At 29.4% G+C, this 13,943-nt stretch overlaps 2 protein-coding genes across 2 annotated transcripts; both read left to right on the top strand.

Moving 5' to 3' along the window:
• Positions 1–1,186: 1,186 nt before the first annotated feature.
• Positions 1,187–3,310, top strand: LOC139889870 (protein FAR1-RELATED SEQUENCE 5-like). The gene is made up of 4 exons (XM_071872788.1): positions 1,187–1,821; positions 1,933–2,165; positions 2,506–2,555; positions 3,215–3,310. Exons 1-4 carry the CDS (start codon positions 1,187–1,189, stop codon positions 3,308–3,310), a joined length of 1,014 nt encoding a protein of 337 aa, XP_071728889.1.
• A 102-nt stretch (positions 3,311–3,412) lies between these two features.
• LOC139889869 (uncharacterized) lies at positions 3,413–4,438 on the top strand. The gene is made up of 2 exons (XM_071872787.1): positions 3,413–3,835; positions 3,980–4,438. The coding sequence occupies exons 1-2, from the start codon at positions 3,413–3,415 to the stop codon at positions 4,436–4,438; spliced, it is 882 nt and encodes a 293-aa protein (XP_071728888.1).
• Positions 4,439–13,943: the final 9,505 nt, after the last annotated feature.

Here is a 13,943-nt window from a genome sequence, read left to right as displayed (position 1 = left end):
TTGATGTTTATATCGTTTAATACAAAAATTAGGTTTCTATGTTTTTCCCCAATTCTACGAGTTCATTCTTTTACGATTCAATATTAGGGTTCTATCGTTCAAATTGATTTTCGTTTTTACATTCTTTATCTTTTTTAGGTCATTTGATTACATTATTCAAGTTCTCTGTTCTGAATTTTAAAAAAAAAATTGATTGGAAACAATGTCGATCGGTGATAAAAATTTTTAAGTTGATGACTTGATTCATCGTAATGATCAGTTTCATGTCAAAGATGATTTTGTTGTTAACGACGGCGATGATGATGAACAATCTCATTTTTCTGACGTCAGTGATGAATTTGATCATATCGAGATCTTTGAACATCATGATACTGACGAAGAATGTACGTTTACATGTTTTAATTAAAAATCATTCTTTATTTATTTAAGAAATTCCTACTACTAGAAGCAATATCTTTTTTCATAACTAGATGCAAGATGATGCATCTATGCATTCTAGTTATGTATGCATTTTTATTTACTATTTTTTTTAACACGTGTGTTCTACATGATGCATTTAGTGTTTTCTACATTTAATACATCTGTGTTTCTACATCTCTGATGTACATGTACATATGTGTTCTACATCTGTGATGTACATGTGTATGTTCTAAGCCATTTAGGCATATAGATTTACATGTATCTGTTGTAAGTCATTGTTATGCTTTTACAATTATGTGGTATAAAATCTGTGTTCTACATGCGTGTTTTGTACTTTTTAGAGGTATAAAATCTGTGTTCTACATATATTTTTTTCGATGCATCTTTATGCATCTTTTTGATGGATTATATTTATATTTATGTTTTTTTATACTTTTTCACAGGTGTTTATGTACCCAAAAGTTTCTGTGTTGATTCTGAGGAAATTTCGTCTTCTGGTATAAAATCGTGGACACCTAATGTAGACGAATCTCTTTTACCAGCTATCGGAATGGTTTTTGATTCTATAGATTTAGCATATAATTTCTACAAGGAGTATGCAGTTAATGGTGGGTTTGAGGTAAGGAAGTCTTCATCAAAGAGAGGGTTTGATGAATTTGGTAATAGTCTAGTCAGATATAAGTATTTTCTATGTAGCAAGCAAGGATCTAATCAAGAGATTTTGCATAAACCTGAGGATGTTTAAGCTACTGATGATATATTTGATATGAATGCGGATTGTTTTGGGGAAGTTAATACATTAACGTCTGTTGATGATAATGTTGGTTATAGAGTTAAACAAACGCTGCCTATTCGAGTAGATAATAACAAAAAGAAGAAGAAAAGAAATAGGTCATCACAGAGGACAGGATGTCTTGCTTCTATTGGTATTGTGTTGAATAAATACAATAAATTTGTCATTCAAAAGTTTGTGAAAGCTCATAACCGTATATTGGTTCATCCTCATCACATAAAACATTTAAAATCTAAAAAACGATTAAATAATTCTCAAAAATCATTTTTATTCAAGTTGAATCAAGCTGAGATTGGTCCTTGTAGAGGTTATCGAATTTTGGAGAAAGTAAAAGGTGGTGATGAAGATGTTGGATGTTCGAAGGTTGATTGTAAGATTTGGAAAAGAGATGTTATTAAGTATATAGGAGAGGGAGATGGTGAAATGTTTGGTCAACTGTTAGAAAATAAGAAAAAGAGTTTAAACAACTTTTCATTTGAATATTTTACGGTTTTCAATAATGATAAGTGGGAGTTAGCTAGAGCATTTTGGGCTGATCAAGCTTCAAAAGAAAATTACAAAGTTTTTGGAGATGTAGTTTTATTTGATTCAACCTATCGAACAAACAAGTAATGTTTTTATACTTTTTTTATCATTATATTGTTCTTTTATTTTTTCATTTATTATATACATTACTAAAATAAATGTAATTGTTATTTTTTTGTTGTGGTTTGTTGCAGATATGATATGAAGTTCATACCATTTACTGGTATTGATAACCATAAGAAGTGTGTTACTTTTGGTGCTGCATTATTAGCAAAAGAAGATTTGGATTCGTATAAGTGGTTATGTGAAGCTTTTAAGAAAGCATTCCCCGAAGAACCGCAAATAGTATTGACCGATCAAGATCCCTCCATGATAGTTGCTATTGAAGCTGTTTCAGAAAGCAAGACACAAACTTTGTATGTGGCATGTAACTGAGAAAATTACAAACAAGGCAACATTATTTTATTTATCTAATTAATCCATATAAACATCACATTAAATGCATGATTTTACAAATTTTAGTTAATGCATATTTCTTGCATTATGTATTGATTCTGTTTTGTAAACGATGTCTGTTTGTGACCCTTTCCTGTCTCTTTAGTACACAGGTGAATGATCAAAAGTATGGTTAAATCCATCAAAAGTTCGGTCAATGCCGGTCAATAATTTAAAATTCAGTAATAATCCGTCATAAGTTAGTCAAATCTTTCAAAATAGACGTAGGATAGTGTTATTTTTTGTATAATTCCTGTCTCTTTAATAAACAGGTCAATGGTCAATAGTTAGGTCAAATCCATCAAAAGTTTGGTCAACGCTGGTCAATAATCGAAAATTCAGTAATATTCCGTCATAAGTCAGTCAAATCTATCAAAATAGATATAGGTTAGTGTTATTATTTGTATAATCTTGAATGATTATAAATTTGAACAAATTGTATTTCTACATTTGTTATGTTCTGCATTCTTATTTTTTCTACATTTAAAATTGTTCAAATTTACAAAATTGTTCTAATATTTGTTCGAATATGAAATATTTGTTCGAATATGAAATATTATACTTTTAACATGTAAAATGTAGAACTGTTTATTGTAGAAGGTAAAGAATTTTAAAAAATTATTTGAATATAAAAAAAGTGTTCGAATATAAAAAATTGTTAGAATTTAAAATATTGTTCGAATTGAATTATTATTCTTTTAACATGTATAATGCAGAAGAGCAGTTTATTGTAGAAGTTAAAAAAATGTTCGTATACAAATAATGTAGAATTTTAAAAGTTGTTCGAATTTAAGAAACTGTTTGAATTTAAAAAATTGTTCGAATTGAAAAATTTGTTCTTTTATCAGATGCAAGTTAATGCATCTGATATATAATTATTAATTTTTTACCATCTTTTTTAATTTTGGATGCAAGAGAACTTTTAGTCTTTTTTTTGTGTAATTTATTAACGTTTAGATAATTTTTTTTTGTATACATCAGATTGGTCCTGCTATTTCAAATGTGGGTTTTAAAGATTCTATTTCTCAAATTGTCTGGACTGACAAGTTAGGCCCTGATGATTTTGATAAAAGATGATTCTCAATTGTGGCTCGTTATAAATTAGAAGATAACGAATGGTTACATGAAATGTTTAAACTTAGGAGAAAATGGATACCAGCCTATTTTAGATATTGGGATATGTCAGGGTTAATGTGCACTTCTTCCCATTCTGAGAGTGAAAACCACATGTTTCAACAACTGATGAGCAATAGTTCAACCTTAGTTGAGTTTATCATTTTTTTCGAAACTGCTATGCAGATTCAACGACAAGTGCAGTCTAAAAACGATCACGATTCACGATACACTATCCCTAAAGTTGTTACTGATTATGAGATCGAACAACATGCTGTGCAATTGTATACTAGGAAAATTTTTGGTGAAGTACAGGGTCAAATCAAAGCTGCATCGAGATATTGTATGAATTATCAAGTTGATCATAAAAATGGTTTTACAGAGTATACTGTAATGGATAGAAGTGTTAGAAATAATGGGTTAGCAAATAATCTTGATAAAGCTGGTAATCCTCTGGCTTTTGATGAATACATTCCAGCAGTTAGTGTGGTAAAGTATTCAGAAAAATTAAAAGAAGTATCATGTGATTGTAGATTATTTAAAAGAATAGGTTACTTTTGTCGACATATTTTATATGTGCTAAGGATGACAAATGTTAAAGTAATCCCAAACAAGTATGTTATGAAAAGATAGTGTATTGATGCTATTACTTTAAAAGATCCAAACACATATTTTGATTCTAATCAAGTTGGATCTTCCGGAGAGTTTGGTGTTCAAATGAAGGAGATTTATGAAATGACTGATCATGCGATAGGGCTATATAAGGATGATCCTGAAAAATTAAGTTCACTCAAAGATACAATTAGAGGGTTGAAGGATAAAGCTGTAGAGCAAATGGGAAATGATCATACATTGAGTAAAGATGAATTTATTGAGGGTTTGGTTGGTATACCAAAACCTGATAAAGTGTCAGTTTATTGCCCTAATAATTTGAGGAGTAAAGGTTGTGGCAAAAGAATTACAAATGTTCGAGAAGAAGCTATCAAACAACAAACCGTCAATCACAGAACTTGCAGTTTCTGTAACGAAGTTGGGCATAACAGTAGAGGTTGTAAAGTTAGGAAGCAGAAGATTTTGGAAAAAAAAAATTGAAGATCAGGAGAGAATGGAGCAAGAGATGAATGCACATAGATGAATAAATGTAATATACATCATATTTTAAAAAAAAAAAAAAAATTTTGATTGATAAATGTTGATAAAACCAATTTTTTCCATTATAAATTTGTGCAGAACAGAAATTGTAAAAAAGAAATAATATACTTGTTTTTTGTTTTGAATGTTCTAATTTTCTTGCATTATGTATTGATTCTGTTTTGTAAACGATATTTGTTTGTGACCCTTTCCTGTCTCTTTAAGTAAATAGGTCAATGATCAAAAGTAAGGTTAAATCCATCAAAAGTTCGGTCAATGTTGGTCAATAATTTAAAATTCAGTAATAATCCGTCATAAGTTAGTCAAATCTTTCAAAATAGATGTAGGATAGTGTTCTTTTTTGTATAATTCCTGTCTCTTTAATAAACAGGTCAATGGTCAAAAGTTAGGTCAAATCCATTAAAAGTTTGGTCAACGATGGTCAATAATCGAAAATTTAGTAATAATCCGTCATAAGTCGGTCAAATATATCAAAATAGAAATAGGTTAGTGTTATTTATTTGTATAATGTTGAATGATTATAAATTTGTAGAACTTAAACTCGAAAAATTTATTAGGTTCTACTTTTATTATGATCTACAAGTATATTCTACATTTTTGTAGATGTTAAACAGTTAGATGTGAGTCCGATGTCAATGATTAATAAAAGAATTTGAACATTATTTAAATTCGAACAATATATTTTAGATTAGAACAAATTGTAATTCTACATTTTTATGTTCTATATTCTTATTTTCTACATTTAAAATTGTTCGAATTTACAAAATTATTAGAATTTAACAATTGTTCGAATATGAAATATTGTTCGAATTCAATTATTATACTTTTAACATGTAGAAATGTACAACAGTTTATTGTAGAAGTTGTAGAATTTTAAAAAAATTTTCAAATATAAACAAGTGTTCGAATATAAAAATTTGTTAGGATTTTAAAAAATGTTCGTATTTAAAAAATTGTTCTTATATAAAAAGTGTTCGAATATAAAAAATTGTTCGAATTTGAAAAATTGTTCGAATTTAAAAAATTGTTCCAATTCAATTATTATTCTTTTAATGTAGAAGAACAGTTTATTGTAGAAGTTGTAGGATCTAAAATAATGTTCGTATGTAAAAAATTGTTAGAATTTGAAAAATTATTTGAATATAAAAATTGTTCGAATATAAAATATTGTTCAAATTTGATGGATCAAGATCCCTCAATGATAGTTTATTGTAGAAGTTGTAGGATCTAAAAAAATGTTCGTATGTAAAAAATTATTAGAATTTGAAAAATTGTTCAAATATAAAAAATTGTTCGAATATAAAATATTGTTCGAATTTGACCAATTAAGATCCTTCCATCATAGTTTATTGTAGAAGTTGTAGAATCTAAAAAAATGTTCGTATGTAAAAATATTTTAGAATTTGAAAAATTGTTCGAATATAAAAATTTTTCGAATGTGAAAAATTGTTCGAATTTTAAAAAACTCACCCTTAAAGTTAGGTGAGGAGTCTTAATCATTTTCATGTCTTTCTATTAATTCACCCTTAAAGTTAGGTGAGGAGTCATAATCATCTACATTTCTTTCTCTTCCAGCTAAGTTGCTATCTCCAATCCAAGTAATTTTCAGCTAAAATACCACATCTTGGTTTGTGGTGTGGAGTCATCTTGGTTTGTGGTATGAGGAGTTTGACTTTCTAAGGTCAAACTTGTATTTCTGATAATATTTATATGTTGCAGAGTGATGATTTTTATGGGGTGATGATGATTCTAGGGTGGTTTGTTATCATTATAAGTAGTGTAGGGTTTTAGGCTTGAAACAGATGTGGAATTTTAGAGTTTAGAGTGATCGTTGACCAGGTTGGACTTAAAAAGTCAAAGTGTTTTTTTTTGTTTTAATGGTGTACTAAGTTTGTTTTATGATATGTGATGATATGCATATTGCAGTTTGGTCAAAGGATCATTAAATCTACAAATGTTGACCAGGTTGGACTTTTGGTCAATGTTACAGGATTTATGGTGCTTCTAAAGGATTATTAAGATTTTAAGTGCTCCTTGATAATTAATTGTATATGTGGTATTGTAAAGCTTGTAGCCCATTTTATTATGCTTACTCTGGTTTTATCTCAACCAAAGTATGTTTTGCTCCATTTCATGGTATTTTGTTTATTGTATTATGATTTAAGTGTGATAGTTCAGCAGCAGGATACGTTTTTGATGCTTTTTTTGTAATGCAGGGACTTTCAGTGTAAATATGCCACAGGTTCAAAAGTTTTGCATTGCTGATCCTAGGAGGCATATTCAAGTTTTTTGCATTTCAGTCCTTTGTTAGTTAATATAGTTTGGCAGACTGACATAGTTAGTTCTTGTATAGTTGGATACAGTTGAACACTTCAAAAATTGTTCGTGTTAAAAAAATCATTCTTAACTCTAACTCTAAACCCAAATAATTTAAAATTTAGTAATAATCCGTCATAAGTTAGTCAAATCTTTAAAAATAGACGTAGGATAGTGTATGCGATATTCATAACAAAGTTGTTTTTTGTTGCGAAAATATAAAATGTTAAAATATTAACATTTTAGAATTACAAGTAAAGGATTTTTTTAATGCAATATTAATGCAAATGAAAAATGTAGATGTTAAAATGTTAAGATATTAACGCAATACTAACTAAGCTGCAATAATTTAAACTGGGAACATGTTTAGGATTACAAGTAAAGGATTACAAAAAGTAGGCTGGCATACTTGCAGTGTTACAAAAAATATGCAAATGTTTTTTGGGTGTCGCCTTCTAATTATGCACCCTCCAAAAAAACCAGCTATTGTTGTCAACTGTTGTACCTAGTGACGATTTCATCTACACAAATGATACACTATTTGCAACATCAAAAGAGTTTTAAATCTAAACAGGTGATTACAACAGGTGATACTCATCCAACACCATGAAGAACGTGAAGAGCTCCCGGGAAAACCCAAGCATGCACCTATCTCCTACATGATACCGATTCTCTGCCACAAACTCAAGCCATCCAGTAGAAACTAACAAATGCTTATTGTCGACACCTGCTGCCTGCCTCAAACCCCACAAATGTCTTTTTCCATTGAGATCGAGACACGGGTAGCTGCAGTTTGTCTTCAGCTCTGGGATTTTATTAAGATCCTCAGGCAATTCCTAAACAATATTTGCATTATATTTGTTACAACATTCAAAATATATAACTTGTAAAAACATAAAATATAAAATGGATTAAGTATTACGACACTTAGATTTGCTCTTGTTTGATTGTAGATATAAATATAACTATAAATTCTGAATAAAAATTTTGTGTCGTATTAGAGGCGCTCACGTTATTGATTCAATTGAAATCAATGTTGAACGGAATCAAGAGGTATATTATCATATAAGATAGTAGAATTCATGACAAAAAAAGGCAAGTACTTACAAAAATACAAAGAATGTTGCTGCATATCTGATTACTCTTTTACAAAAATAAGAGCATTAGAGGTAATAGCATCAAAGTACAATTAACTTACTCACCAGGGTAGGTCCTTCTGGTATTGAGAAGAACACATAGGTGTTGAAGACGGTGCTCCAGATATTGAATTCTTCAGCTCTAGCAAGCTGGTTTGTAGCTAAATCTGTTGTGGCAGATCATGCAATTTATAATTATAATTTATCAAAACCTTACTTGCGAATAAACCTCGAAGCATCAGAACAGATGTAAAGCTGTGAAGATCTCAATAATCACTTAGCAAAAATCGAAACAAAGGTAACACTTACAAAATAATACATATATAATGTGATTGGAAAAGGGACGTGAGTTTAGATACAAATTTAATTTCTGTGCATATGAAGAAAGAAAAAAATGCAATTAAGCCGCATAACAATCGGTTTATTGAAAAGTTTTGACTAACATACGGTGTTATTAGAAACCCTAAATAAAATGAGTTACTTTTTCAGCTTTGAAGTTCATAATATAACTTGTCATCATACAAACTGTAAGTATATCATTGTTGTCGGTATTGCAGGTTTATGCGTGTAATTTTAACCTCTAAGACTCAATTTCTTTACATACAAACTCTAAAGAATATCAGGTTTGGAAATCGATAAACCCTATTATACATATCAGGCGTTACATTCACAGTAAAGGAACCAAAATGCACCAAGAGATAAGATACTAACCTGATTTCTCCATTGATGTTGATGTGTGTTGGCAGGCAAGGTGTTTTGCTAAGTAAGGTGATGGTTGAGTGTGCAGACGGAGGTGTGGAGTAGGTGAAGAAAGATCTCTTGATCTTCTAAAAAATATAGTATTTTTTTGGTAGATATTTTGGGTTAAGTATATAATATTAACATAATACATAATATAATAATTAAAATTTATATTTATAATAATAACAATAAACCGTATGAGGTTATGTTTTTGGATGTCTAATTTTGGATAAAAAACGATTATTTGTGTTGGCCTAATATATGTAGATTTTACATTTTAGAACATCTAAAATTGTAGATTTTACATCTAAAAATGTAGCTTTTACATTTTAGAACATATAAATGTAGATTTTACATCTAAAATTATAGAAAATATTTTTTGTTCGCCCTTCTAATTATTTGTTCTAATTTCAATTTATTGTTCGAATTAGTAATTTGTTCGAATAAAATAAATTGTTCTAATATAATAAATGTTTTTTTTATAAATGTAGAAAACTTCAATGGAGAACATAACAATGTAGAACTAATGTAGAATAACAATTTTTTTTTAATTTAAATTGACCGGCGTTGACCGAACTCTTGATGGATTTTTGAGTAGACTTTTTGACCATTGATCTGTTTACAATTTATGTTATGCACAAATTTATAATGACAAAATTTGTAGAACCGTTCAAATATCACCAAAACCGTAGACAAATTTATAAAAAAATTCATTCTTATCCTTAACTCAAAAAATCTAAACACTAAACCAAAAAATCTAAGACCTAAAAGAATTATAATTGAATTACAAAAAACCATAAATTTGTCAAAGGGTATTTTGGTGGTTTGAATGGTGTACTAAGTTTGTTCAATGGATCATTTAAATCTACAAATGTTGACCAGGTTGGACTTTTGGTCAACGTTGCATGCTTTATGGTGCTTGTAAAGGATTATGAAGATTTTTATTTTCTCCTTGATGATTAAGTGTGGTTTTGGTATTATGCATATGGCGACTAAGTGTATATGTGGAATTGTAAAGCTTGCAGCCCATTTTATTATGCTTACTTTGGTTTCATCTCAACCAAAGTATGTTTTGGTGCATTTCATGGTATTTTGGTTATGGTATTATGCAACTGTACATGCATGTGATGACTCTGCTATACATAATAAATTTTCTGAATGCTGCATTCATTTGTAATCATGCAACTCTTGTACATAATAGTTATTTTAAATAGAATTAAGTATGATAGTAGGTACAACAAAGAAACATCATTTCATATAATAGCATATAGATACATATACCATAACCAAAATAGAGTAATAGAGTATACTAATAAGTACATCATACAACGAATTTTGATGCATAAAAAGTCTTTGCCATTCTAGAACGGTAGTCTTTTGCCATTGCTTGGGAATCATCATCAAATGCATAAGAAAGTTTGCATGCTACCCTCTCCATGTGAATACACACCCATACACCGCAATCGCCAAAATTTCCTTTTTGTTTTGGTACTTGCATCTCATTGAAGTTAGATGGCATGATTATTTCCTTTGATGATGTGTAGTTAATTGATTTAAGAAAATCAGGAAGACTATCCATTAACATTCTAATTAGTTCACGACGAGATTCAGTACTACCACAATCCGGAAGACTATCATAAAGATCAACATGAAAATAGCTCATATCAAGCACCAACAAGATCCAATGTTTGATCGTTGTTAAAAGCATAGGAAATAGGACCTACAAGAAACAGACGTAAAAACACATAAAAAATAGTTGTTTTGATAGTAATTGATGATTTACTTTTTATTAAAACATTACCTTTCCACATTCTGACCATTTAGGATATTCAGGTCGCTTACCATCAGCAAAACTAGTGATAGCACTGACATGTTTTGGATTTTTAGTTTTATCACTTTGGAATCTCACCATCCACCTTATAAAATCCTCTGACATGATTGTACATTGTTTTTTTGTTCCAAAAAATCCAGTGTTCAATTCTGATTTCCTTTTAATCCACCACATGATCATATTCCCCCAACCATTAATGTGCTACACAAATAAATAAATAAATAAAATTAATATGTATTTAAAATTTTTAAACAGTTATGCCACCCAAAAAATTTTTTTTAGCTAGTTACAAAAGTACTGAGATACCCGCTTTCAACTGTTCCATCCAATCTTCCCCAAAATTCTTTATCAGTGTATATATATCTATTATTTTGCTTGATAAACACTGAAAGAAACTCATTGCTATTATTCTTTTTCAAATCATTTGCTGTTGAAGGTCCTGCACGTGATTTCTTGTGATCAAAAGAATCTGGCGGAGGATATAGTCCGCCTTCCTTGTTCATCAAACTTTCAATTATTTCATTAATATCACTGTCGACGATTTTGGGATTTTTGAATCTTAAACGTTTGTATTTGTTCGAATATTTATCTTCCTCTTTAACAACTACTTTCTCATTCCTAAGAATACTTGTAGTCTCTAATTCATTCTGTTTCTCTTCAACAAGCATCTTGTCTTCAACAACTATCTTCTCATGAGTAATTAAAGTACTATTCTTGTTTGTTTTTTTCAATTCGCTCACTGTGCCGAAAGGTGATCTTTTAACAAATGTGGTTTTCGTATCTCTGTAGCTCCTTCTTAACATTGGTGTCGCTACCTTTACCTTTGTATCAAATGGCTTTAAATCATTTGCTATTGTTATAGATTCAGATACATAACCATCGAAATACTCTTCATCATCCTTAAAAAAAAATGTCAAACATTCAGTTCAATCACATAAAAATTTTTTCAGCATGTAACTTAAAAATAAATAAATAAAAATAAAAAATAGGTAAAACAAAATACACTAGTATACTAGTAGCTACCTCAAAGCTGTATTAGTATTCAGTTTAAACTTTTGAAAAAAAGAAAAGTATAGTATTTTGGTTACCTCAATCTCTTGAATTTTAAACTTTGAAACTGTCTCCAATTTTTCAATCTTTTGCTCCAGTTGTCTTATGATTATCTTATCTTCATCTTTTGATTTTTCCAATTCTTGAATTAATACACTCTGTTCATTAATTTTCGAATCTTGTTCATCAATTCTCCGTTGAAGTGAGGCTATAATATGTATCAGAACTTTATTTTTATCATCATCACATTGCCCAAATTGTGTTTCACTTGTTTCATTTGTAGCCTTCTCTTCATTTTTTTCATTTGTTGCTTCATCTTCACTTGTTTCAATCATTTCATCTTCTGTCCGAATAATTTCAACTTGATGATCTCCGTTTTCAAAAAAATTCAAACTATCAATCCACTACTTGCAACTAGATTCATGTTTTTTGATAATCAATTCTTGTAGGGGCAATTGATCTGTTGTACAATTATCCTATGAACAAACAAAAACAGATTATTTATTTTAAGAAAAAAATAAAATAAAAATATTACTATTTTGTGTTGATCCATTGACAACCCAACAAACACTTTTGTTTACTCTACGAAAAATCAAAATAAACTATAAGATGACCAAAACAAAATTTAATCAAAAAAACTATACAACTCAAAATTTATTCTAATGTTTTTCGTCATGATGTTCTGCAACAAGTTCTACATTATATTTTCTTTATTTAAAAATATAAAAATAAATTCTAACCTGTGTTTCCATCAGCTTGAAATAGTCATTGAATTTCGTCATCTTTTTCTTCCTCTTCCATTGTATTGCACGTGGTAGTTCGTTAACAGCATCCTTGACAACTGTTTTGACAACATAGCCAGATATCCGTTTGTGATATGCCTCTCATATCCACATCTTTCATAAAACACAAAAAACATATTGTTATATAATAAATGATAGTATAATTTAGTAAACAATTTTAAATTGTAAATTATATGTAAACTTTTACCTTAAATGCCCACGAAAACCCAGCTAAATCATATGTCACGGTAGATTCCATATCCTTTTTAATGATTTTGGTTCTTAAAACATTAAACGTGTGCGTCCATATGTATGAACCTCATGGAAACTGGTTCATCAAATTCAAGTCATCAAGTAAATGAAGAAAATTTATATCTATCCTGTGAAGACCCGTCCTAATCCATCCGGACGAAGTCCATATCGATTATAAACGATTCACAACAGTTGATTACATCGCGAGGTACTTGACCTCTATATGATACATTTTACAAACATTGCATTCGTTTTTGAAAAGACAAACTTACATTACATCGAAAGTTGACAGGCATGCATACCATTTCATAATATATCCAACTATAATTGACTTGATAATAATCTTGATGAACTCGACGACTCGAATGCAACGTCTTTTGAAATATGCCATGAATGACTCCAAGTAATATCTATAAAATGAGCAAATACACAGCGGAAGATTTCTTTCGTACCTGAGAATAAACATGCTTTAAAGTGTCAACCAAAAGGTTGGTGAGTTCATTAGTTTAACTTAAACAATCGTTTCCATCATTTTAATACACCACAAGATTTCAGATTTCCATTTCTCATAAACATACGTCCCATGCATAGAGACAAAAATATCATTCATATGGATTGAACACCTGGTAACCGACATTAACAATATGCATATATAAGAATATCCCCATCATTCCGGGATCCTCCTTCGGACATGATATAAATTTCGAAGTACTAAAACATCCGGTACTTTGGATGGGGCTTGTTGGGCCCGATAGATCTATTTTTAGGATTCGCGTCAATTAGGGTGTCTGTTCCCTAATTCTTAGATTACCAGACTTAATAAAAAGGGGCATATTCGACTTCGATAATTCAACCATAGAATGTAGTTTCACGTACTTGTGTCAATTTCGTAAAACAGTTATAAAAGTTGCGCATGTATTCTCAGCCCAAAAATATAAAGGGTAAAAAGGCAAATGAAACTCACGATACTGTATTTTGTAGTAAAAATACATATGACGTCATTGAACAATGCAGGGTTGGCCTCGGATTCACGAACCTATATCAATTGTGTATATATTAATACGTATAATGTAAGTTACAAAATTTTATTTATTAATATGTATTATTTATATATTATAGTTTTGTAGAATTTATTCTAACCTTTATTTTAAAACGTATACTTATATTATATTTTAAGTTATATTTTATATATATATCTATTTTATGTATATATATCTATAATGATTTACGTTTATATAAATAGTGACATTAATATATTTATATACATATATTTGTGGTTAGTATTGTATTTATGAAATTTTATTAGTTTGTTATGTGAATTATTAATACAATCCTAT

Source organism: Rutidosis leptorrhynchoides, chromosome 2, assembly GCF_046630445.1.
Source record: "Rutidosis leptorrhynchoides isolate AG116_Rl617_1_P2 chromosome 2, CSIRO_AGI_Rlap_v1, whole genome shotgun sequence".
In the NCBI taxonomy this organism is placed as follows: Eukaryota; Viridiplantae; Streptophyta; class Magnoliopsida; order Asterales; family Asteraceae; genus Rutidosis; species Rutidosis leptorrhynchoides.
Note: the sequence above shows the minus strand (reverse complement) of the source record. Positions and strands in the feature narration are given on the sequence as shown.

Coding starts and splice junctions, on each gene's coding strand:
- LOC139889870 (XM_071872788.1), top strand. CDS start 1,187: ATGAATGCGGATTGTTTTGGGGAAGTTAATACATTAACGTCTGTTGAT. Junction 2,166..2,505: donor ACAAACTTTGTATGTGGCAT/GTAACTGAGAAA, acceptor TTTAATAAACAG/GTCAATGGTCAATAGTTAGG. Junction 2,556..3,214: donor CAAAAGTTTGGTCAACGCTG/GTCAATAATCGA, acceptor TGTATACATCAG/ATTGGTCCTGCTATTTCAAA.
- LOC139889869 (XM_071872787.1), top strand. CDS start 3,413: ATGTCAGGGTTAATGTGCACTTCTTCCCATTCTGAGAGTGAAAACCAC. Junction 3,836..3,979: donor ACATTCCAGCAGTTAGTGTG/GTAAAGTATTCA, acceptor ATGAAAAGATAG/TGTATTGATGCTATTACTTT.